Below are 27310 nucleotides of genomic sequence, written 5' to 3'. Positions count from 1 at the left end.
ATGACGCGATAAACCTATTGACCGTTAGAACAGGCAAAACGACATGCAGAAGCTATACTTCAAAATAAACGAAATTTGCATGTAGCAAACAAGAGACAGGGTCGAACATGTTCACTTACATAACACGTCTTGTTATTCGTGATTCAATCAATCAAGATTTATTCTTCACGTCGTTAACATTTGGAGAACATTTTGTTTATTATTCTCTATATTATTTATTGATGTTTTATTAAAGGTAAGTACGTTATTTCCTTGGTTCCAATCACATACAAGATTTTTGTTTTTCAAATGTATGTCCATGTACGTGTTAAATCTAAGACTTGTTGGTGAAGTGGTTAGTGGCCGTGATTGCTACGCCGAAGGTCGTAGGTTCGATTCTAACCTAGAACAAAAATGTTTGTGTGATGAGCACGATCATTTTTTTTTTGAAATATAGTAATAAGTATGTTTATCAGCTATACATATAGTGCTCGTAACACAAGCTTGGTTTGGTTTAGGACTAAATGGCTTAAGACTTTTTGTAAGATAAATAAATAATTTTTCTGAAGAAATGTTTTACCTTTAAATCTCATGAAAATGATCACTTCGTGGAACAAAGTTTAGTTCTAATTGTGGGATGACAATAGCCACTTCGGAACATTGTAGAAAACCTTTAAAATTAATTATAAGTTCATAGAACTAGACTTTTGCTTCTTACTACATAGACATTGGATATATACCTGACCTTATTTAAATAAGTTATTAAACATTTTAGACACTTTCTTGACCTTTATCCGAATATTCAAAATATACTTCTTTAATACGTAGACGTAACGCCTAAGCAAAATTTAAACACAGAAAATGAAAATACGCAAAACTTTAATTCAGTGTAACTTGATCAATTTTGTTTGAGTGACAAAAGAAAAACATGCGTAGGTATCCAATAATATTTATTTATTAATGACTCTATCTACTCTTTGTTCGTTTTTATAATTGGAATATATCAAGATATGAGTTACTTATTTATACTAATCTATACTCTATATTAATATATAAAGCTGAAGAGTTTGTTTGTTTGAATGCGCTAATCTCAGGAACTACTGGTTCAAATTGAAAAATTCTTTTTGTTGAATAGACCATTCATCGAGGAAGGTTTTAGGCTATACATTCTGCGACTAAAAGGAGCGAAGATACAATGGAAAATGTGGAAAAAATACAGGAAAAATTATTCATCTTCGAGGGCTTTCGTTCAAAAATTCCTAACTTATATCTTCTAACCACGGGGACGAAGTCGCGGGCAACAGCTAGTATATCATAAAAAGCCTACATTTATATCCGAATCCCATTAAAACCAAAACTAAAAGTACGGAATCCCACCAAATTCTTTGTTAATTAAAAAAATATCCTGAAAACAAAAGGCCCATTGTTGTATAAACAAAGAATCCTTTTATCTCGCAGCTATTATCTACCTGAATAGATAAGGCTTTACGTGTTACGGAAGTAGGTTACAGTATTACGTACACAACCTCCATACTACATGTGTAGTACTTTATGGTGCATTTTCTAGCTCATTGCGTGGGCATTCTCTAGCGTGTGTTAGGTAATGCTGAAAACTTTAAGACAATGCATTGCTTATTATGCTGTTATGGGGTATTGGTACTGATATTAAAAACCGTGACGGTTTAAGTACACTTTTCAAACAAAATTGGTCACCCGCATTTATGACTATAACAATTATATCTTCGCTTCAATCTTTATTTGTATCTCTTTTAATTCTCGGGTACGCACGAACTCTTCCAGAACAAAACTCTAAAAGCACATAATTCTCTAACAAGCAACAATTTGTTTAACATGAAATATAATATAGTTACGGTTTGTAAGTGAAACACGAATATAACTCCACAAGCGAATACCCGAGATGACTACAAGAGCTTAACTCTGAAACATCGTATCATGTTATTGACAGTACTGAGGGCTCCTCTCTCTCACTCCAATATACGTCGCTTGCCTGTAGCATCAAGCAGTAATCTTTACTAGATATCTATCTATAAATACAAAATTGGAGTGTCTGTTTTGAATATTGGAAAAACCGTATTTGACTACATGCGTACAATATCTATACCATTACATTACATATGCATTCATACGAATACATATATATATATGTATTCGTATGAATTACTTATATACATATATATAAGTAATTCATACGAATACCTACATGCACGTAGGTATATACGAAACATACAACATTGTCTTTCTGTATGTTTGTTTTGGTTTATCTCTGAAATAGCGGGGCCGATTTTGATGGTCCTAATTATGGCATGCATTAATAAAGAGTAACCAATGCTACTTTTATTACAGAAAAAGTCTTTTGTTAACCCCAAATTTCATCGTTCGGGTACTTAAGTCAAACAATATCGATTACTAGGAGGAGTAAATCATTTTTAAATAATTATTCTGCTTTCGTCTAAAACACACGAAAACTCATGACTCAAGTCATGACTCGCCAAACAGTGTGGTGCCGTTCGCTACATCGCCTTTATACGAACTACGACTTTACAATGTACTCAAGTTACGTCTGATACGAGAGATATTTCATTTCAAAGCATTTTACTAGAAACAGTTTATAGCAAGTATTATATTTAAAAACATCTCCAGCACCGGATAATATAATCACGAAAGTGTGGGTTTCACATATCTATATCTATAATAATATATAAATCTGAAGAGTTTGTTTGTTTGTTTGATCGCGCTAATCTCAAGAACCTCTGGTTCAAATCGAAAAAATATTTTGTCTTGAATAGATCATTCATTGAGAAAGGTTTTAGGCTATATATCTTCACGCTGCGACTAATAGGAGCGAAGATACAATGGAAAATGTGGAAAAACAGATATAAAAATTAACTTATATCTTCTAACCACGCGGACGAAGTCGCGGGCAACAGCTAGTCGAAGAATAAACAGACTTGCAACTAACTGAATCTGAATGCATAACGTGTCGCGCATTCGATCCCTGCTTAGGACATGCGTTTGTGTGTCTGCGCACGACTTAATATTTTTGTAAGTGGGCTTTAGACAGTAAAAGTCTGACAGTCCATTCCGCTCAACCCAAAGCAAGAGGAGACATTTCATGATGGAGCAAAAGAAATAAAATAATATACTATTATAACAACAAAACCTCAAAGGACTTCAAATAAAAAGCTACTAAGCCGAATTTGTTGAAAAAAATGACAACTATCACTAAAGAATCAACAAAATCTGTACATCCATACCGAAGGTCTCAGGAAAGAAACATAAAACTATAGACAAATTGAGAACATCCTACTTTTTGAGTTGAAACACTTTCCAATGGTCAATAAAAACATAACAATAAGCACAATCCTTTTCATCGTTAGAAAAGGTTTAGAACCCCTGCTTTTCTATTTGTACATATTAAGCTTACCGCAATACATCAAAGCCTCTATATTCGCAACCACAATAACTATTATGTTGTTTGTGACGCAATTGCTTTGTGTGATTTGGATATTATAAAAATACTTGCTGACCCAGCAAACGTTGTTTTGTCTAATAAATTATTTCCAGTTATATGTATTTTTAATGCCACATTATGAAAAAAATAAAAACAAAAATTTCGTCCAAAATATATTTTTTTTCAGTGTGAGCAACCCTTAACATTTAGGGGTATGAAAAATAGATATTAGTCGATTCTCAGACCTACTGAATCGAGAAAGTTTTTAGGCTGTATATCATCACGCTGCGACCAATAGGAGCGAAGAAAAAGTCATAACTTATATCTTCTAACCACGCAGACGAAGTCGCGGCCAACAGCTAGTAAGCATATAATTTCATAAAAATCGGTCGAACCGTTTCGGAGGAGTACGGTAACTAACATCGTGACACGGGAATTTTATATATAAAAAGATATAGTAGATATATGAATTTTGTTTAGTCATTACATAACATGTAACACTTTTTAGGGTTTAGTACCAAAAGGGTATGGACGAAATCCTCTTACTGATGCACAGCCCTCTGTCCGTCTGGCAGTTCATCCATCGCCAGGCTATTTGAACCTTGGTAGCTAGATAATTGAAATTTACAATATAAATTTATTAGGTAACAAATTAACACGATAGAGCCTGGTGACAGACGTTCAGGTTTCAAGTTACAGTGGCAACACGAGTAGATCTGTGAAAACGTCGACTGTTTAGCTATCACAGTTCATGAGAGACAGCATGGTAACAGCAGTGGACCTTAGGGTCTCCAATACATATTGTAATTGTATATTTAACAAATAAAAATAAATAATAATACGAACTGTTAAGTACATAACCCTAAAAAAGCCATAAGAACAAGAAAACCCAATACTTGTTACAATCAGAGTCAATATTTTCTCTGTATTATCGCGACCTATCAACGTTCAAGGGCAATGCTTATTTTGTTCTTGCTAACAGCGTCCTTATAACAACGGGTTAAGGTTGATTATCGCGGTTTATTTCTATTCGTGTCGTTACAGTGAGTGACGTCACTTCCAAATCTGAGGGCTCTTGGGGTAGTTTGCCGTTATATGATGGATGGCCAATATATTTAATGATATCGGTGACCAGTACTCTTGGAATATATTTAGACTAGCTGTTGCTTGAGCTTATTGCCTTTTCAATACCTAATCTTAGCTAGCTGGCGTACATTGAGAATGAAATGAATTTAATAAACTAATTACCAAAGAAAATGTCTCAATCAAGACATTTGGTAATTAGACACGTTAGCATTTAAAATGATCATCATCTTATATTATATACTAGCTGTTGCCCGCGACTTCGCCCGCATGATTAGAAGATATAAGTTAGGATTTATTGAACGGAAGCCCTCGAAGATGAATAATTTTCCCGGTTTTTTCCATATTTTCCATTGTATCTTCGCTCCTATTAATCGCAGTGTGATGTCATATAGCCTATAGCCTTCCTCAAGGAAGATCTAGATCTATTCAACACAAAAACAAATTTTTCAATTTGAACCAGTAGTTCCAGAGATTAGTGCGTTCCAACAAACAAACAAACAAACTCTTCAGCTTTATATATTAGTATATAGATCATCATTATATTTTTATAGATATATGTGTAGATAGCCCAATTATTTTCATAAGCGGCAGAAAGCGAAGCAATACATCGCTTTCTCACAGAAGGATGTTCAATTCATTCAAAGAATTAAATACTGTACCGATTTTTTCGCCTGTGTAAGATACAACATTTGGACAAAGGCTTCCAAATGAACTGTCTTATGTAATTTCTGGCAAATTATTCATTAAAATAAGACAGCGAATCTAGCTCTTTAAATTACAATGTCATTTGTCATCAATATCCATTTCGAGAGTTAAATAAATAATACAACAGTCTAACCAAATAGCACATTGTAAAACTCATTCGTGAACAATCACAGCTGGCTAAAAACATCGTTGAAATAAACTACATTTAAATACAAAATGTATAATCGTGTACCGCTGTCAGTACGTTACCCTCTGGTATTGATCAAGAGATACAGTAATCCGTCGGATGATAACTGCACCGCTTTGTAACACAAGTTTAATGTTCTCGATATAAAGGCATTATCATAATCTGGGAAACTAATTTCGTTTCGTATTTGAGAGCTATTTAATTTGTTATAACAAATGTGGGTTTCGGTGCATGAAATATTCAACAGAGTTGGGTGAAACTTTACAGTTTATAGCTTTCACGTCAGAAAAATGCAGACAACGCAGTGATAGTCTATACTAATATTATAAAGAGTTTGTTTGACACGAATAGGCTTCGAAACTTGGCCGATTTGAACAATTAATTCACTGTTGAGAACCTACATTATCTCCGCTGAACATAGGCTATAATTTATTTCAAAAATATTAGGGTTCCGTAAGAAAATTGCGATATTGAGACTCAAGGTCTCATAACTTATATCTTCTAAGTCGCGGGCAACTGCTAGTACTAAATAAATAAATAAATAGCCGTTGAACTGCCAATTCAGACTAAAGCAGCTTGTAGCAGTATCATTTCGCTAAAAACAATAAAAGAAAACATCGCGAGGAAACAACAGCACACCTGACATATTTTCTAGTGTACGTCATCGGCCTACGGATGGCTTTAAACTCTGACAACAGATTGCACTAGCAACCATTCGAAGAGTTTAGAATGATATCTTCATATTTAAAATAACCAGACAACAGTCGCTAATATAGTAAGTTGATCTTGGCTGTCAGCTACGATCCCCGCCTTCCCCAGGGCGGAGAGAATGCATGAGGAATAATCCTCGAAAAAAGGGTTCATACTAAAAATAAATACGAGTTCACAATTGAGTGTATGGAAGTGACATTTCATTCCTATAAGTGCCGTGTCTTGGACCTGTCATTTCCAAACATTCGAGGGTTTTCTACTGTCGTTAAAGATTGAAAAAAAGGCACTTAACAAGAGGCAGCTGTTTGAAGAAAAGAATGCTGCCAATGAATTAATAGAAATCAAATATACATATCGTATATGCAAACCTATAAAAATAAACAGGTTCAAACTTACTCCTGAAATCTGGAGCTGAAATCAATTAATTCCGACCCTCGTCCAATTGACGAGCTGATGAATTGAGTTAAATCCAATTAATCCCAAATCAATATAAAAGTGTTTGCCGACTGACCTTTCCACGTTCTAATGAATGGAACATACGGGTGGGTGAATACACACCTTATTAAGAATGTGAATAACTTTGTACATTCCACGAATGATATTGGGGTGATGAGCTTTTAGAATTCTTAGTAGTTGGCAAACAAAATATATTTTTATGAGTAAATTTTGCAAATAAAGTACTCTATAATGTATAAGATATTAATATACTGCACATATAATGTATTTTTTGCCAGCCCTGTTGTAGAATGGATAGACAGTCCAATTCCAGCTTTTCTTCGCAATACGAATCAAAGTTTAGTTGAACGTATATTATTATATAGCCTTATGGTATAGGCCATCACGCACAGCGCACTATGCGCGACGTATCACGGCTTCTACATATACTTGCGTAGGGCAAGCATTTACGTGATTGACGAATTCTGGTTCTGAGTCTGAGTGTCTGTTCCATGTGACTTGAATGTTTGTGAAACCCAAGGATATCTTACTGCGGGACTTTTTCAATAATATACTTATTAACATTTGTTATTTGTCGCAGACTCCGCACGGGATGGTGCGCAGCCCGCAGCGAGCCCCCCCTCACGGCTAGCGAGAGAGAAGCCATCGCAGCCGTCGTGCGGAGAGCCGAGAAGATAGACGAGGTGGAGGCCAAGAGGGTCGGCAGACTCGTGGCCAGGCTCGAAGGTGAGAGGGTCTAGAGCATGCCCGGTAAGAGGCATAGAGGATATCAAGTTATATAAGCGTTGTTATTTAGATTTTATAAAATAATTGACATCAGCCCTTTTAGCCAATTGATACTTCCATAATCGTTGACGAAAACCCTCATATTTTATAAAAAATGACAATTGGCTTAGATATGAGCACGTCATGTCATATATTCGAGTGATGTCTTTTGACGTTAGCAATGATTGAAATGTCACTCGGCTAAAGGGGCTGATACCCAGAAGAGCTCTCACCAGTTTTGAAAGTACTACTACTACTGCAGTTTTGTCTAAAAACCTAGAACAGATGCAAGCCCTCCTGTATAAGACTATTGCAGTTGTGTCAATTCAATAACTGGAAGTTTTGTCTTCTTATGTCATAGCCCCTTATGTCAAAAATACGTAATTCTAAGGTTATTTTATAACAGGCTAAAAGCAGAACGAATGCTTGTGAAACTGTGATACAGCCAGTTATTACATAAAATCTAGACTAAGTATGTATATCATGGCAACTTAAAATTTGCTAAACGCACAATAAAACCGTCGTCTCACAGACCGTTTAAGCTCCTTGTCTCGGTAAATTGCAGACTTTTTATGAGTTACACTCAAGGGACCTTAGCTCTTTAATGGACCCAAGATGAGGTCGTTAGGATAATACTCCTAATTAATCTTCAAGCCATCGTGTTGTCAATTATATTTATTAAACAAGAGAAAGACAAAGTAGACCTTGATGTTTTTATTATAAGATGCAATTTAGTTTGCTTTGTAATCTCCATGTTAGTTCAGGGGAAAATTATAAGAAGCTTTTATAGTCATAAAAGGGTATAAAATTCAAGAAGTGTCTTTGAAGTATATTCTTAAATATAATAATAATAGTAATAATAGCTTTCTTCTACCCCTTCTGCTTGGAAGGGAGACTGTAAAAAGTAAAATTTCAAATAGTAATAATAGTATAATAATAGTATATTTCATAAATTTTGAAGACGCCTAACAAACCGGTTTTTACTGTTTCAAACCAATAGGACTATGTGCGCCCCGTTTACACGATAAATTCATCATTCAATTATTTTCACATCTTTAGATCTCACCGATGGACATAGCCCTATAACATATCATATCAACATACCTTATTATTATTATTCCTCTCATTTGTCCCAGGCATGCGTCGGTCAGCACAAGGCCCGGTCCCCCGGACCTGCCTGCTTTGCGGCGAGACGGCGCGCCTGCTGGCTCCCCTCAGGACCTGTTCCATCTGCAGGCACACAGCATGCTCCAAATGTGTTATAGAGAACCCTCCGCATCGGTGAGTTACCTTGAGTGTATATGGAAATCGGTACTGAAAGTGACGACTTATGTTGAACAGTCTTAATGCGACCTTCACAATAACACTTATCTATACTAAGATGTAAAGCTGAAGAGTTCGTTTGTTTGTTTGTTTGAACGCGCTTATCTCAGAAAGTACTGGTTCAAATTGAAAAATTATTTTTGTGTTGAATAGATCATTCATCGAGGAAGGCTTTAGGCTATATAACATCACGTTGCGACTAATAGGAGCTAAGATACAATGGAAAATATGAAAAAAAACCGGGCAGGTATACCTAAATCATAACTTATATCTTCTACCCACGGGGACGAAGTCACGCGCAACAGCTAGTTGGAAAATAAAACAATTTACAGGTCTAGTGGTAATCGTTATTATACAAAATGAATTGTAACTAACGTAGAGGTTGTTTACTTTTCATTAAGTACCTGGTTTTGTAGTATAGGAATCAAGAGCTGTATAAACCGAATAGTTCTGATATAACTATTCGGCTAGAATAGTTCAATCTGGCATCTTTGGTGTTTTAATATAAACTGATCATGCTGCAACTAGCTATGTTTGCTAAGGGTAAACACTGATCCTTAAAGATTTGTAAACAATAATTTTGCAAACTTCTTAACATACATTTGTATATATGTATAATTCTGAACTTGTCCTAAACAGCTGAACCGATTTAAATGACTTTTGGTATGCTTTATTTGGGTCCCATGTAGCTTACGATTCACCGCCAAATCAGCCACTAAGTACAATCAATTTATACACAAACTAGATCCCTTTTAAAACTAAAACAAAACAATTGAAAAGCACAAGTGGCAGCTGCAGCCGCTGGCAAAACTTTTAAACACAGAATACAGAACTAATAAAAATTTTTAAAAACTGCACAATGCAAACGGAATAAATAGAAAAAGTATCGAAAAGCAATTGTAACTTAAGGATGTGAAAATGTTGACTGAATGGAATTGACTTGCCAATATGTGATGGCTTTGAGCTTTCTATTAAAACCGACGCAAAGAGGGGTGTTATGAGTGTGATCTGTCTGTCTTTCTGTGTCTGGTATTATAGCTTCTGAAAGATATGTGGGATGATAGTGAAGTTTGTTTTGTTTGCACCGTAATTTTTGTGCTAGTGTTCTTAGACGTGCTTCATAAAAATCGGTTGAGCCGTTTAAAAGTTGTAGGGTGCAAAATTGGGAATTAAGCAAATAATCGTAATAGTCTTAAACCAATGACGACCTCCGTGGTCGAGTGGCGTACGCACCGGTTTCAAGGTGTCGCTAGCTCTGAGGTCCCGGGTTCGATCCCCGGTCGGGTCAATGTACCTTCGTTGTATCTGAATTCCATAACACAAGTGCTTTAGCAACTTACTTTGGGTTCAGAACAATGTATGTGATGTTGTCCGCATTTATTTATTTATTATTTATTTAATGTCATCATCATCCTAGCCTTTTCCTTCCCAACTATGTTGGGGTCGGTTTCCAGTCTAACCGGATGCAACTAAGTACCAGTGTTTTTCGAGGAGCAACTGCCTATGTGACCTCCTTAACCCAGTTACCTGGGCAACACAATACCCCTTAGTAAGACTGGTTGTTAGCTATGCTTCTGACTACCTATAACATTGACGATCCACGGAAAGACCATAATAATCACGGATCAGTTAGTGGTGATATATACTGAAACATAAGGTTAATTGGCATTAAAAAACATGAAAATATTATTATTCTGTATCAGTAATAAAGGGGGCGTAAATAAATAGCATTTGTTACATAAACGCGAATATGTGACGTCAGTTTTCATAAAATACAAATGGAACATTTGAATTATTGGAAATGTGTCAATTACACGAAACCTGTGGAATATATTGATTGACGTATATGGACATTGCGTCCGATAGACGGACGCGGACGGTTGGAAATTGAATGTATATTTCATTTTAAAATCATTAAATTATATTTTGATGTTTGAACCGTAGTGGGCATTAATATGATATTTATGAAATTGTAGGTATTTTCGTAATCATTATAAGACTAATTGACAAATTAAATACGAAAGCATGATGTGGAAACCTGTGAGCTTAGTAATAAATGCTTACTCGTCAATTGATCCTTCTCTTTTTGGGTTGAAGATTTTTTTACATCATTACGACAGTTTTAGGCTGATATGAATTAATATAAACTAATTTCATGAAATAGCCATGTACTGCCAAACTTACCCGATTTGATCAAAATGGATTAAATGTACATCGTATTTTTGTAATCAATAAGCAAGTAAAATAAAATCATAAATGTATTAAGATTCTACAAAATTATTCCTATAATAACATATCCTGTATAAATGGAAAATGAGGAAAAATGTAACACATATTACAATAACAAGACATATTGGTGATATTCCAAGAATATAGAATATACATAATATGTCCATTACATGAACTGCTATTAGATATATATTATGAATTTCAGCATAAATACCGATATTCGACGTCACCGAATAAAGACTATGAGAAAGCATCGGGTGATCCACAAATGCTTTTTCAGCGTCTGGGTGTACTTGTGCCTGTGACTTAAATCTTTAGAAAAAGAAGGATCGATTAATTATTAAGATAAGATCGATTTAAAATGAGTTTAAGGAACATAACATAATTTTTAGCAGGTTTATCTATAGAGGGTGCCTAAATAAAAATGTGCTCAATAAATGCACATTTTCCAACAAAAAATCATACAGTCCTGTTATTTAAGGTACTTACGACATTATATTAATGTAAAACTCCTATTATGGTAAACAAACATATAGCTCACTAGCTGTTGCCCGCGACTTCGTCCCCGTGGGTAGAAGATATAAGTTATGATTTATACCTGCCCTGTTTTTTTTCACATTTTCCACTGTATCTTCGCTCCTTTTAGTCGCAGTGTGATGATATGTAGCCTATAACCTTCCTCGATGAATGGTCTATTCAACACAAAAGATTTGGACCAGTAGTTCCTGAGATTAGCGCGTTCAAACAAACAAACAAACAAACAAACTCTTCAGCTTTATATATTAGTATAGATTAAAGGGAAGTCCAATAATATGGGAACCTTGTTAGTCGTAAATAATTGGCTAGCAGTACAAAGCTTGTTATATGTAGCTTAAATAGATTTTGGTTTCTAACCGAATTCTTAATAGGATTATTCTTATATGTATAGATTTCTCGTGTCTTAACGACATATACAACTCCGAACAAAACAGCTTCACCTATTTTTATGACTTAATACCTGAGAAGCTACTTCTATCAATACTTTCGTACCAGTAAGTGATGAGAGATCTAACGCTATTTTTTACTCGTGTGTAATGTGATCCGGCAAATCAAAGGTCAGCTAGTTTAATTTAATATTATTGGACGTGTACTTATTTATCTTCCAACTATGTATTGCCCATGGGCCCGCCCGCGAGAAATCGAAAATGATCCCACGGGAACACAAAATAGGGATAAAAACTATATTTTGTGTTAACCCTTGTTATAAACTATTTGTGTACTAAGTTTCACCTAAATCCATTTCGGGGTTTGTGCGTGAAAGAGGAACAAACATACATACATAAAAACTTCATAATTTTAGTAGGATTGTGAACAGATTCAGACCTTTACTAGTCAGATATAATGCCAGTGACACCAAGTTGAGCCAAGAAGACCTTAATAATGAAACCCTAACAGTCCGAGGCGATCCCAAATTAAATACCTCTAAAAACCAGCCGAATATTGCTTCTATTACTAAAAGATAAATTCAATATACACAACCACTAAGACAAATACCTTTACCAGTAAGCTTGGTTACAATCAATAAAATCTTACAAATAACCGTCCAAAGAAAACGTGGAAAACAAACTACAAGTTACCAAGTGACCACAGAGGTATAAAACTTGGTAATAACTTATAAGTTGTAGCTTCACCGTCTATAATAACTTAACCCTAACTTAGATACAACTTAAATAACTCCTATTAAGGTTCTAGTTGATAAACGGTACTTATAAAGCGTAAGAACTGAAATTGACTGAAGAGTTCAAGTCATTTAGAAAAGAGTTTTAATGAAACTACTGAGAGTCTGGAGTTTAGTTCACAAGACAACTTAAGGTTAAGTAAAGAGTTCTCAGTTTTAAAGATGCAAGTAATTAGTCAAGAGATTTTAGAAAAGTTCGAATTTAAATAAAGATATTCATAGTTGAATGACTATAACTTAATTAATTTATTTAATTATTTAATTATCACACTAATCTACCATTACAGGTTACTTAACCTAATGCGGTAGCTAGGACTAAACAAAGGTCTGAGTATTTATGTGAACTAGGGTTTCAAAGATTGAATTATTATGCACATAGTTGCATAACTCTGACGATCTGACTATAACTATTTATTTAATAGCGGTTTACTCACGCGTGTTCTCGAGATTAACAACCTATTATCGGCCACACCTTACTCATAAGTTAAGTCGAACTTTTTAATCATAATGTTTATTTAATGAAGCAAATAATTCAAAAATACTTACACAATACCCCTGAATAAGGCTTGTAGTCAGACTTTCTAGCCTATAGCCGTACCGTCTGTTAAAGGTGTGTAAATAACAGCCGCAAAACATAATTTACCGTGCCTTCCGAAACACGAAACAACTCGATAACATAGAAGCACCTGCACTCGATATCGTGTGCAGTTGTAGGTTAGCCACGAGCGCCGCCTTCCTTAGATTCTTCATAACCCCAAAAATTATTTATTCTAGTCCAGATTAAAGTACTAACTTAACTAAACTTTCCTTATCAGGTCTCCACTATATTCTCGGGAGGCATACATGTGCAATCTGTGCGCGGAGACCCGGGAGATGTGGAAGAAGTCCGGAGCCTGGTTCTTCAAGTCCTTACCGAAGTACATCCTCCCAGATCGGAGGACGACGGGCAGGTACATAGACACCGAGCTCGCTAAGTCTTTGCAGGTAAGATGTTCTGATTCTACCAAGACCTCGTAAGATAGTACTACTGTCAATGTGGAACAGAGACGCTGTTATTGAAAGTGTAGTGCTCTATCTAGCTTTATTGGCAGCAGTAATGCTTAAAGTTCTAACATGTTAAGGTTAATGACAATCTTACAGGCGATGTGGAATCGATAGATATAAGCCTCGTTGCTCATTGAAATAAATTTTCGTTTCTTTTCCCTTATGTGATTACGGTCGTCAAATGCATTTGATTGACAGCGAATTGTTTAATCTTATGTTTACTGAATAGATTATCAGATTTTGCCCAACCTTATATACATATACTAGCAAAATACTTCGAATCAAAATTTATTAATCCAGCTTATTGAGGTCCACGGCTGGGCAAAGGATTCCCCACATTGGTCCTCCGCCTCTCTCATCCAATCCAAGACACTTTTTTAGATCAACAGTTCATCAGGCTGGGGGCGTCCTACCTTTTTTTACGGACTCTAAATGACCATCAGTCCTTCGACAAACATTACCAGCCATTTCAAACACTTATCGGACCCAAAAACCTCGAATAAATAACCTACCAAAAAATCACACTTAGATGAAATAGGATAGCGAAAGGTATATAAAAATACGTTTCAACAAATACCTTAAAGAGGTTGTCATGTACAAGCCTCTTCATCTACACGCACGACCGGCCATCTTCCCGACTGCCAATATTATTCATTTTGTCGAAGCCAAGCCTTTATGGATCGCTCTGAATCTTATATTAAAACGTGAGATGTACTATGCTTAACATTGAGTCATATTAAAAATGTGCTTCTTATTAAAGGCTTTATTTGCTGTATTGCTATTGAATGTTCTTTTTTTTATTCGTCCTTTCTTAATGTAATGTGACATATTTTAAAGACCATAGATTCATATCAAACGGAGTCGTCGATTCTGTTCAGCATATTATAAAACTTAGTCACTCATCACCAGACTTGTTTGACCCACTGTTGGGCCTCAGCATAAAGTCCCTTTCTTTACACCATTCTTCTGCCTCTGTTCTTTGACACCTCCACTCCACAAAGATTTTCAACGACTTCTTAAAAAAGAAGGTCTTTTAATCCGACCTTGAGAGAGAGTCTGTAAGCCGTTAACTATTACACAAACAACTTCCAAAATCTAAATCACAGTTCCCATTCACCCACCATGGAAACAAAAGCTTCTTACCAAGATATCCACCATGACATACATTGTATCCCTTGTTAACCTCAAACCATCCAGAACCCAGTCCATTAGTTCAATTATATTGTAATCTCGATAACGCTCGAATAATCCGATACAGCTCTAAGGATTATTGTCAACTGTCAATATACCATTGTATCAATATACTATATGGGCCAGGTCGCCGGTCGTTAGCTCCGAATTAATATTGGTGCTATATCGTCCTCATTTAATGCAACCATAATATTGTAACCCAAATAATTATTGTATGGCAGTGAAAAAGAGTAACCATGGAGTTTCTTGCTCGTTCTTCTCCATGAGAATCTACCTTCCGAACGCGCGGTAGCTTCAATAGGAGACTGACCGACAAACTGACACTTGATTTTAATATTGTTTATATAGATTGTTTGACGTTCAAAAGTGCCATATACTAATTGAAATAAAAAAAATGATTTTGATTTTGACTATTGTGGAAGCGGGACAGCACGTGACACGGCGTAGAGCGCCCTCTCTTTTCCACAGCTCAAATAATGTTACTAAGCGGTAATGTCGATAAGCTATTAGTCTGAAAGTAATGTGACCCTTTGCTACGTTAACTGGTCTGATTGTGTTCCTTAAGAGTTACTCGTAAGGTCGAGGTCACAAGTATTTGATTTTACATTTATGTTCATGCCAACCTACGCACTTACTGTCTGTTATATTTTGAGACGTTTTTGATAACCGTACTTGGTGGAATGGCACTTGGAAAGTAAATCGTGAATCGTGAAGAGTCTGTTACATTTTCCGATTTACAATTTACATTTCCAACTTACAAATTTTTCAAGGAAATGAACATCGGCGTTTGATAACAGTGTTTATTATTGCTGTTGTGTCCAAATATGGTAAACAAACCGCGTTTAGACATGCTTCTGTAGGTTCTAATAAATCATTTTCTCTACAAAAACCATTCAATTCTAATAAAAATAAGGCTTCCAATCCTAAATCATTATTGATCATGCTATTCTGAAAAGATTAGAATGGAGCGATTGAATTCTTCTGCCGACTATTAATTTCTGGAAAAATCAAGGTTTCGACCTCCCCGTAGTACAAGCATTTGCCTGATTTGAGTAGTCTTAAAACACATTAAAAATCCACATTGCACAAATAAAAGAAACCTATCTTTTACATCTTCTACATACAATTGTATATTATCGCAGGACGCAGGCAACAGCAGTAACGAGGGCAAGACGGACTCGGAGCCGGGCTCCCCGCTGAGCACGCACGCGCCCTCCTTCTCACGACAGCCCAGCAACACGGACAGCAGGAAGTCTATTACATCGCCACATGTAAGTGCCACTACATAACACTAGACATACCACCCGACTTTGTTCGATGTTTGTTTCTCGTTTGGTTGGTGTTTGTCAACTACGAGGAATTTATTGTCCAGCTATCAGGATTTTAAGGATCGATTTGGCAGATGAAATGGATGTTTATTCGGATCGATACAATGCCAGTAAATGGTAACTGTTGGGTTGAATCTATACACCACGAATGCATAGAACAAGGTGCTGACAAAAAGCTCCGAAACGAGTAATAACGACAGGAGATAAAATGCGAAATCTTAAGAATCTGTGGACAAATTCTTCGTATTAAAACTTAAAAAACTGTAAAGACTGTATAACTTTGATTTATAAGTAAAAATTATTGACTTTATCTCTCATTTTCCTGCATGTAGATGATATTTTTTTTTTAAGATATCAAACCACACCTTTTACCAAAATTTCCATAACAATTCTGATGTCCAATTAATTATTTTACCATTCTTCTCACTATTAAAATACATCAAGTTACACGTACGTTCTCCAGGGAGCTTACTGTAATCTTCAATGACGTCATATACTCGTAGCATTATGACGTCACAGAAATTTCGAGATCTCTCTGTAATTGGGATGTTGAGGGCGCAGGCGGTAACTTAATAACGAATAGTTGTTTGAAGAATTTTTTATAAGAAATATTCTCTTGTAATTTAATTTCCTTCTCGCGTCTATGTAAAACAATTTTGTTTAAAAATCGTGTCTTGAGTAATTTTTCTTCGAAAATACAGTCTTTTTTTATCGTCTCCCACACTTAGGAATTTGTTATTTAGATTGTGGATGCTTTTATATACACTTATTACTTAATATTAAAACAAGCAATTAAGAATCACAAAACATGGTCACTGTGTCATTTTTGTGGGCAGTATACTCAACCTACACGGGAATTGAACCCACTGCCGTTCACACTCAGTGATCACTGATGTAGTATCAAACCACTTAACCTCCATAGATTTACAACACCTAAAGCTCATCACACATTACCTTAATAACTCTCACACATACATACACACTCAATGCAGAAATCTTCCTCAGGATGACAAAATCAGGCCCACGTAAGGACATGACCCTACAGAGATCTAATAGATAAATAAATTAATGGACTCAATTACCGTGCCAACCAATCCTAGCCGTGTCTAGAAGGCTTTTGTAATCCACTGTAGGGCTGTCGAAACTGAAAATTTACTTTTCTTTATGAACTCTACAAAATTTTTAGAGATGGTTGTTATAATATAGAATATTATTGAGAAAATTTAATTAAAAAAAATGGTCAAGTACGAGTCGGACTCGAAACACGAGGGGTTCCGTATAAATATAATATAATAGAAACAAAACTATAGAAAGAATATGATTCCGATTAAGTCTATGACCGTATCAACATGGCTTGATCTCAGTTTTGTAAGTTTTTGTTGATGTTTCTTTATTGTTAACAATCCTACTACTATTATAAAGGCGAAAGTTTGTAAGTATGGATGTATGGATGTTTGTTACTCTTTCACGTAAAAACTACTGAATGGATTTGAATGAAACTTTACCACAATATAGCTTATACATCAGAATAACACATAGGCTACAATTTTTGAGGTTTCTAATGTGAGGTCGTAAAAAACACATTTTTTGCGCTTACATTGCAAACGCTGACTGAATCCTACAAGATAGATAGAAGGCAGGTATAAATTATAACTTATATCTTCTAACCACGCGGACGAAGTCGCGGGCAACAGCTAGTCATACATATATCGTCTATAACAAGTTCAACTGACTATCTATAACGGTCAATAGTGACAGACAGACAGACATCGGGGCCTTAGAGTTTCGTGTTTTTCCTTTTATGTACGGAAAATAAAATATAAATAGAATCAGATTTGAAACGACTTTATTCCTGTAAAAACTATTTACCTTTCAACAATAGCTGTTTTTCACAAAACATACAAACTGAAAAATTTGAGCAAAAAACAATTTTTTCCTCCCAACTTTTATTTGCTCAACGTAGTTCGGAAAAATATCAATATAATAAAATTTAAAATGCATAAATGCCTCTACCCGTAGCGGATAAGCGCAGATTATGCAAATGACTTCAGATTGGATTCTGCATACTTGTAACACAAGCGAACACGCGCTTCTAGTAAATTTAATTTAAATATGTTTCAATAAAACTCTTCCTGAGCTTCAATTACGTATTCTGGAATTTAATACTCCTTAAATACAATCTGGCTAGTTCTGCCATTACTGTGTTTAGGGTTCCGAATCCTAGTAAACGGTGGAATCCTTTTACTAAGACGCTGCTGTCTGTTCATCTGTCCACCACCAGAGCTTTGATAAACCGTCATTTTTATACAATTGAAATTTTCCCCGAAGATGTATAAACAAATAATAGAAATAAAAATCTTAAGCCATAGTTCATGAGATAAAGTCGGATGATACACGGAGGGACAGACTTTAGAGCTTAATAGAGTCCTCTTTTACTGTTTAACCGTTGACTCAAAAAGAAGTTGTAATAAGTTTGACCGCTATACGCCTGCCTGGAGCACCGTAGCTCGTAAACGGAGCAGTTTTATAAAACGTTACTTACAGAAAAAACCTTTTTGAATACAGAAACCTAAATAGCATATATCAGGTTTTTTAACTAATGCTAAGATAGCTTATTAGTAAGGCTCCTACCCTTATTACAAATCACCAACGTGACAGCCCTAATCACAACATTAGTGCGTCACCGCACGAGATAGTTAACCACCCTTGAGCCCAGCTTTGTAATTTGATTAATGAACTAGCTTAATCTGTTCTTATGTTACATAACGGCATTTACGATTTGATTTGTACATTTAATATTATTGTTTTTACAATCTTGATATGTTAAGTTTAAACACGAAGAAGTATTATAGGGAGTACATTTCTTACAAAATCAAAATATTTAAAATTGTTTATGATTGTATCTCGGCCCCTCTAGCCAAGTGACATTTCTGCAATCGTTAATGTCAATAGAAAACGATCAAATGTATAGAAATGACATTTCGTTTTGGTGGGTCACGTGACTTTGACCTGTCATCTAAATACACTGTTTTATCACGCAGTGGAGGAAGATACCGGATCGTCAAATTCCATATTTCGTACATTTTTTAAATTAGTTATTTTATAGCGAGTCCACACAAACATGGTAAATAAAAACAAATCGGGTTGGTCATATGTAAAAAATTCAACTGCCTACCTATCACAGTTCATGATTTATAGCCTGGTCACAGACAAACGGACATAAAGCGGTACCCCAAAAATAAGATTCAGGTTTTATCATTTACATAAAAATACGTTTAAAACTAATGACAAAAAAGACCGAAATTTATTATTTTACTATATTTTGTCGTGTTTGATCAACGCTCAAACCTTCCCTTTAAGGAAAGTGTCCTCTCCCCAGCAGTAGAACGTGGGCTGTTATTATAATATACTTAACTAGCTGTTGCCCGCGTCTTCGTCCGCGTGGTTAGAAGATATAAGTTATGATTTATATTTGCTCTGTTTTTTCCACATTTTCCATTGTATCTTTGCTCCTATTCTCAGCTAGTCGCAGCGTGATGATATATAGCCTAAAACCTTTCTCGATGAATGGTCTATTCAACACAATAATATTTTTTCAACTTGAACCAGTAGTTCAAACAAACAAACTCTTCAGCTTTATACAATAAGTATAGATATACTTTTTCCATATAGCATTCAGTTTTTTAAAAGCTTCTATAATAAATATACGAACAGTTTCTATAGAAATTTGGATAATACGAACTTATTCCAGCAGCCAACATGCAAATACTTAGTTTAATTCGCAAACACACCCACGAGCGACAAAGGAATCCTTCACTGGAACTACTTCGTATTAAAAGATGATATTTAAACAACTTATTTAAACATTTGTGCGCCATTTATAAGTATATTATAATACTAGTTTATGTATACTTTTCATTCATTACAAGTAGCAAACCCTTTAACTGGCAGCGCGTTCTAAGACTTTTTTTTCATGTTTTCATTTTTTTATCTTGCTTATCGACACTATGAAATGATATCATTTATTCCGCAAGTAGGATATAATATATCATCACTTTTACATGTCTTTTTTTTAGAACGTTTAAGTGGAAATTTCCTATCTGACTACCCTGAGAAGAAAAGTTGAAACAAACTCAGGGTGTCCGTTAAGTCCAGACAATTTTAATATGCGAGTATAAGTAAGTCTATAAAAGAACTATAACTATTACTGAATCAAATGGGGCAACGTTATTTAGAAAAATATTTTTCTCGGAATTAATTGTTTTCTCCAAGCATCAAACTCGTATAAGGAAAAAGTCTACATTCCTGACATAACTTTTCCTCATATAAATTGAGAAAAGCACTGAAATATACGAAAATAAATTTTCCCACCTTGAAAATATTAAAATGTCTGTAATAAAATCTCTTTGCTTGTATTTTAAGTACAAAGAATAGCCTTGGGCTACTTCGGGTAATAATGTCTGATGTTAAGGCATGTTCACACTGCAAGCTAATGATATATGAAGATATACTATTGATATTTAAACTTTTTGCATTTTGAAATCGCATAGTAACTTTGAATTTCTGTGCTCCTGCATTTAGGTGGATCTCTAATAAGGACTGGGTCCATTAGTGTCTAGTACCAGAGGTCTACTCCTGTGTATGAAGGATTGCAACGCATTGCCATACACCGACACAAAAACCGGATGACGTAGCACGAAGGTTCAGGTTTAGTCAGTAAAAACCTGACGCTACCCATTTCCTCCCCCGAGGAAGTGGGTGTCCATGAGGATTCCCCCGCCTTACCAAAAAAAGGGGTCTACTCTTGTTTCTCAAAGTCCAGTCCAGTCTAGTTTGTTACGGTCAGAAACCAGATGGGTGACCATTATTTCTTTTTAGAATTTGTTTTTCTTTAGCCTAATTATAAGAGGAGGGTCCCTTATGTCACGAGTCAGACTCGGTATTAAGCAGCTCTCGCAATAAGGAATTTGGTCATTGTGTTACGAGAGTTTCACAATCATAAAAGCAGAGATTGTCAACAAATGTGCTATATCACACTTTCTTTATATTAATAGTAACATTTTACCTCGCAACCCACATCACGATACTATATATAACAACTTACTGCTTACAGTCAATACGTACAGAAGGTATCTGAGATTTTAAAAGACAGATTATCCCAAATGTCAATCCGGATTTACCGCGGGGACTTGTAATGTATTGAATGAACAAATAAACCTTTACATCGGCATGCGAACAAAATAGGACTATATAAATGCCAGGCCAGGTTAAATGTTTCATTATATTATTATTATTTTACCTACGAGATATTACTATGGATTTCTCTCCTAATTATAATGTGGATGTATACTTTATCCGTTACGCTTGAACGAAAAATATTCTTAACCGATTATCATGAAAAGTTGTAGACATGTTTTTGGAGAGATTGGAAGTAACTGCACGGATAGCCGAGTGGTTCAGGTCACCTCACCAAACCCATTGAGCACGACGTGTCGCGGGTTCAATCCTCGCGTAAGCCAAACATTTGTGTGATCCACGAATGCTTGTTCTGAGTCTGGGTGTCTTTGTGCACGTGATCTGTATGTTTGTAAAACCTACCGCGACACAAGGATTAAATTCCTTAATGCGGGAGACGTTTTCATAAAAAAACAAACGACAATCGGGTTCGTTATGACTGACAAAAAAAATATTATTATACTTTATAGCGACATCCCACTCATATAATACAGCTTCAATATAGCTTGCTTCCAGTGTCCAAAGTCTTTATCCACATTATTTCTCTAGGATACACATCAAAGGGACCATGTAACAGCTGAACTCCAGTAAAGTCAACATCGAAATTAAATGAAACGTAAGAATTTATGATCTGAAGTATTTATTTAGTGGGAATGGCTCGACCCTCACAACTTATAATAATCTTACTAGAAGAAATAAAGTATTTACGTTGGTAGGTTATTAATAGACAGATGGAGGGGTGATTTGTTTTCTTTTTCTACTTTTTGTATATTAGAACACAACCTTTTTTGTCCTTGTTGAATCCTCATGGACACTGCCCCCCCTAGGGGAGGAAGTGGGTAGTGTCAGACTCTTAGTGATTAAACCTGAACCACCGTGTGTCACAGTTTTTCTATCCGTAGTCCTCTGCACATAACGTGGATAGTTCTTAGATCGGTTTTGAGCAAGTAATTATTAATTAATAACTTTGTTAGCTCACATAATTTTGAAATTACATTCTTGCGTGCCGGGATTCAAACCTACGGCTGTTGACCTGGCAGTTCTACTGCCCTACAACCAGACTGTCACCTATTAGTCATGTAATTATTAACCATTAATAAAAAAGGATATGAAAATGAAATTCTTTGGATTGATGCCGTTAAATACATTTATACTAACAATATTATTTATATATATATTAAACTCGAACAATGAAAAGTACTTACTGTTGTAATGAAAGCCTTATTGTGTTAATGTTTATACAGAACCAATGGGGGTCCGTACTTATTGAACCCTATATCGTATCATACACATTACATTCATAGGTACTAAGCATCTATTGAATCCAGTCATATCAAATTTAATGTAGGGAAATACATTTTTAACCAACTTAAAGAGGAGAAAGTTTTCACATATTAAAAAAAAAAAATTTCTTTACTCCCTAACTTCGGACTGGATAAATTGGTTTTAAAGATTATTTTTTTTAATTAACTTTAAATTGTTGTCTTTTGGTTCCATAAAAAAACTCATGAGGTTTGACTCCATAATGTTCATTTGAAGTAGGTTATAAGTATTTATTCTTAAAAAAATATGTGTATACAATATTATCTCATGCAAAATGTCTATCTGGCAACGTTTCCAAGAGTCGATAAAAATATTTCTATTTCTATTTTGTTTTAATGTCAATATTAACTGGATGACCCTGCGCGAAAGAAATAATATATACTTACCTATTCAAAATATTACAACAAAACAAAAAGCAAAACAGACTGTTTTAACAATAAATAAAGCGTAAATAATGTTTAAATCAATACATCAGTCACAAATTGACATCTGAAACTCACTTTATAAATAATTGTTTTACGAGGGTAGCGCACAATTAACTGTATATTTTCAGGCAATTTCAGCACAGTATCGTTGCGTTAACTTGATAATATACAGTATCTGTGAACATGTAAAATGTTTGTATGTCAAAGGTTAAGGGTGGCACGGTAGAGTGTGTAGCCAAGTTCAGTGGAAATTATGAGTTTAACTGAATATGGCTTGTGACGAGTTTGTTTTTTTGTGTTTATACATAAATAAATGTTCCGGAAAAATAATAAGACCTACCATAATAACACCGGTCAAGCATAAATAATGCTCGCAACAAGGACTCCGTAAAGGTAGGCTAAAGACCAACAAATTGTTCAAAATAATTGTAACCCATCATTATGTTTGTACCAAATGTTGCTTAGCTAAATATTTTCATTATTTACTTTTATAAGGCAACAGAAATACATCATCCTGTGAAAATTTTATCAGTCGCGGTAGCTACTACGGTTCATAAGATAGAGTCTGGTTACAGACGGAAGGACAGACAGGAGTGACTCAATAATAAGGCGGAATCCTATCAGTAAAGCTCAACTGTCTGTCTTATTCTGTTTTAACCCATTATTGTCAAATTAACTTTTGCGCAATTTGGATAAATTTTCATGTTTTTGAAAAAACAAGGAAAAAATATTATTAACTTACAAAGCATATTTCCTACATCATTAAACAGCGAATGTAAATCGACTATGGAGTAGGCATTTCTAGCAATTTTTCCTTTTTCATTTTACCAAATAATTTCGTGTCTATAAAAGGTACGTCGAGTTCATGACCGATCTATTTCGGTGCCTCTCATTATGTTCGCCCCCATGGCGAGGTGTCAAGGAAACGTCTAACATTCGTCGTCGAAGGTCTTATTTCACTATCCTTATTTGGTACTAAAAATAACACGTTTATAGGGTAATCAAGGTTTCTGGTACCGGTACTACCAACATACATATCCGACACTAGCTGTTGCCCGCGACTTCGTCCCCGTGGGTAGATATAAGTTATGATTTATACCTGCTCTGTTTTTTTCACACTTTCCATTGTATCTTCGCTCCTATTAGTCGCAGCGTGATGGTTTATAGCCTAAAGCCTTCCTCGATGAATGGTCTATTCAACACAAAAATATTTTTTCAATTTGGACCAGTAATTTCTGAGATTAGCGCGTTCAAACAAACAAACAAACAAACTCTTCAGCTTTATATATTAGTATAGAGTATAGATGTGTAGTTTATACTAGTCCTACTGATAACATATGTTTTTTAATCTTTCTTAATCGTTTGTTATTGTAATCTGGACTACGCATAGGACAGTTTTTATCCCGATTTTGTGTTCACGTGGGTCATTTTCGATTAAATGAATCGAAATGCTTTTTTTTTTAAGAGGTAGACAGATTTTAAACTGTGATATCGTAGTGGTAAGACCGCAGGTTTGCTTAGTCAAAGGTCTCGAGTTTGATCCTAAGACACGCAGCGACTTTTTGAATGTTTTGTGCGTTGTTTAGGATAATGTAAAATATTAATTAACCCAATATAAATCCACGTTATTCGAGAACATTTACATCATTTAACCTGTGCCAGCCTCACGAAAATTACTACAGAAGAAAAAAAATACGAACACTGTATGAAGTCGAAAGTCAAAGTAATTTCCTAGTTCTTCATATTCAAATCAATTCAAGGAAAAAACAAATAAAGTATTTACAATATTGTATTCATATAAAAGTCCTTTTGACGATATTCGACTTTTCTCCGAAACCCCAATGGCCTCCAGGCAACACAAACTTTCAGGGAAACAATTTGACTTATTTAAAAAGTCTTATATAAACCCGTCTTTTTATATCAATAAATAGGTATTATTTGGATTTTAGTCCGTTTTTACTTACAATTTATATACGTAAAAAATCTTTGAGCTAATTTGTTTGTACGTAATCATTGATTAGGAACCAACACAAAAACTTAAAAGACAGATAACAAAGATTTCTGTTGTTGCAATTTAAATAAAAGTCTCATTTATTTAATAGGTAAGTAACAATAATCGTTATAAATAAAAAACCATTTTATGAGAATTCCCAAGAAAACAAAAACTATTAATGTTCCGTATAAATGGACAAAATAAATACTTTGTAAAAACTCTAGCTATTCCAGCATATGAGATACAGCCTTGCAACAGATGGACGAACAGACGGAAAAACATCGCAGCGTAAGGTTCCGATTATAGCTTTGTAATTAAACAGTATTAATGAGAGGGTGATAGAGAGAAAAATCTAATTAGTACGTTACTAGTCATCCCGGTTCTTAGATTTTTTTTTATTAATTAGATGTAGCTCAAAGGAGTTTATGCCATCGTGTTCACTACGAAATGTACACATTGATGACGTCACTTAATATTTAGATATTAAATGTTTTCGGTTTCGTACAAAGCGTACAAGATTTTTTCGAATAAATTAATATGACACGGGCGTAGAAGACGTATCATATCATGTTCATTTTACGAACTTACATAAAAGAGGTTTTATTACAAAATTTATATCCTCTAGTTACAAAGAGGTTAGGAAGTCCACCTCCAAGGTCACCAAAAATAACTTTTTATTTTGCAAATGTATGTTAAACCTCGTTAACTCGGGTCGAGTCTGGATGAGGCTAGCACAGGTCCGTAGAAATTTGCACGAAAAAGGGGAGGCCTATGCCCAGCAGTGGGAGGATAAAGGCTGTGGATGATGATGATGATGATGATGAAGTTAAACCTTGTTTATCTTCAGAACTGCAACCTCTTTTAATCAATCTTTTATTATTATTATTTTTTTAATTTTAACAACATCACATACATTGTTCTAAACACAAAGTAAGTTGCTAAAGCACTTGTGTTATGGAATTCAGATACAACGAAGGTACCACAAACACCCAGACCCAAGACAATGTAAAATTGAGAATTTTTACATTGACCCGACCGGGGATCGAACCCGGGACCTCAGAGCTAGCGACACCTTGAAACCGGTGCTCACGCCACTCGACCACGGAGGCCGTCGAATCTAGCATAAAACACTTTGGGCCTTTGCTATTTCAATCTACAGAATCGCAGGTATTTGTGGTATTCCACCCATTTGTTTACTCACTCGCTGTCAAAGCAACCAATATACATCGTTTGTGGACTGGGCTCGCTTTGAGTGGACGGTTACAATCCAACATGCAGCTTTGGTTTGACGCAAACAAGATATCGTTCACCCAGATTGACAAAGATATATAAAGATATTTGAAGTTCTTTTAATAAGATATACAATTAAATAAAGATACAACAATAGACAAATTAAAACCGCAGAGTACTGGTTCAACACACAGATAGGTACTTTAAAAAAAGCAACCGTAGTCACTGAACACTGTTTCCAACTGCAGTTGATCGATCACAGGTTAAGCTACGCTTCACCTACACGGTTGGTCCGTAGATGGGTGACCAATGACCATCTACCTATGCTATAACGAGGTTTACTGTTTTAGTCAGGAGCTAGAAAGTCTGATAACCAGTCTAACAAGGCGTATCATGTTGCCCAGGTAAATGCTCGAGACCAGTAGTGCAATCCCAAGTATTAAATAAAAAACTGTAAGTGTTGACAGAAAAAGCTCGAAGGTATTGAGTAGACAGGTTAAAGGCACTTGACTTATCAAAATTAACGATTTAAATATCACTTAGCCTAAAAGAACTGAACGGCAACACTATCATGTGAACAGTAAAATAAATCTGTTTTCATTTCACAATCAATATCACCACAAAATAAAGGAGAATTACAAAAATATTAAAACATATGTTGGCAGCCCTATCACAGCTCACACAATCTCGCCCTCGTCGCATTATAACACAATTTCTTGACAGTTTCATTTGCTTTGTAACCATTGTGACGCTCGAGTGACGCGTAATAGGTTACCGTATCATCCTCTGAACAAACATAGTTATACTAGTATTTTGTTAGCTTAAAACACACACGTACACGTGGCAACATAAGTCTCCCTCTTATAATATGGTTAGGTGTCCAACCTGGTATCGTAGGCCATCGTTGAACG

General features: G+C 35.2%; 1 protein-coding gene across 2 annotated transcripts in view; it reads left to right on the top strand.

Annotated features, from left to right (window-relative positions):
• LOC113494242 (rabphilin-3A) overlaps nucleotides 1-27310 on the top strand; it is a 56484-nt gene that overhangs the window by 12276 nt on the left and 16898 nt on the right. For both annotated transcript variants that reach the window (XM_026872505.1, XM_026872497.1), the window contains exons 2-5: nucleotides 7177-7322; nucleotides 8498-8642; nucleotides 13446-13614; nucleotides 16008-16136. In XM_026872505.1, the coding sequence (XP_026728306.1) occupies nucleotides 7177-7322; nucleotides 8498-8642; nucleotides 13446-13614; nucleotides 16008-16136 (589 nt within the window). The remainder of the gene's footprint in view (nucleotides 1-7176; nucleotides 7323-8497; nucleotides 8643-13445; nucleotides 13615-16007; nucleotides 16137-27310) is intronic.

This window comes from Trichoplusia ni, chromosome 1 (genome assembly GCF_003590095.1).
Source record: "Trichoplusia ni isolate ovarian cell line Hi5 chromosome 1, tn1, whole genome shotgun sequence".
In the NCBI taxonomy this organism is placed as follows: Eukaryota; Metazoa; Arthropoda; class Insecta; order Lepidoptera; family Noctuidae; genus Trichoplusia; species Trichoplusia ni.
Note: the sequence above shows the minus strand (reverse complement) of the source record. Positions and strands in the feature narration are given on the sequence as shown.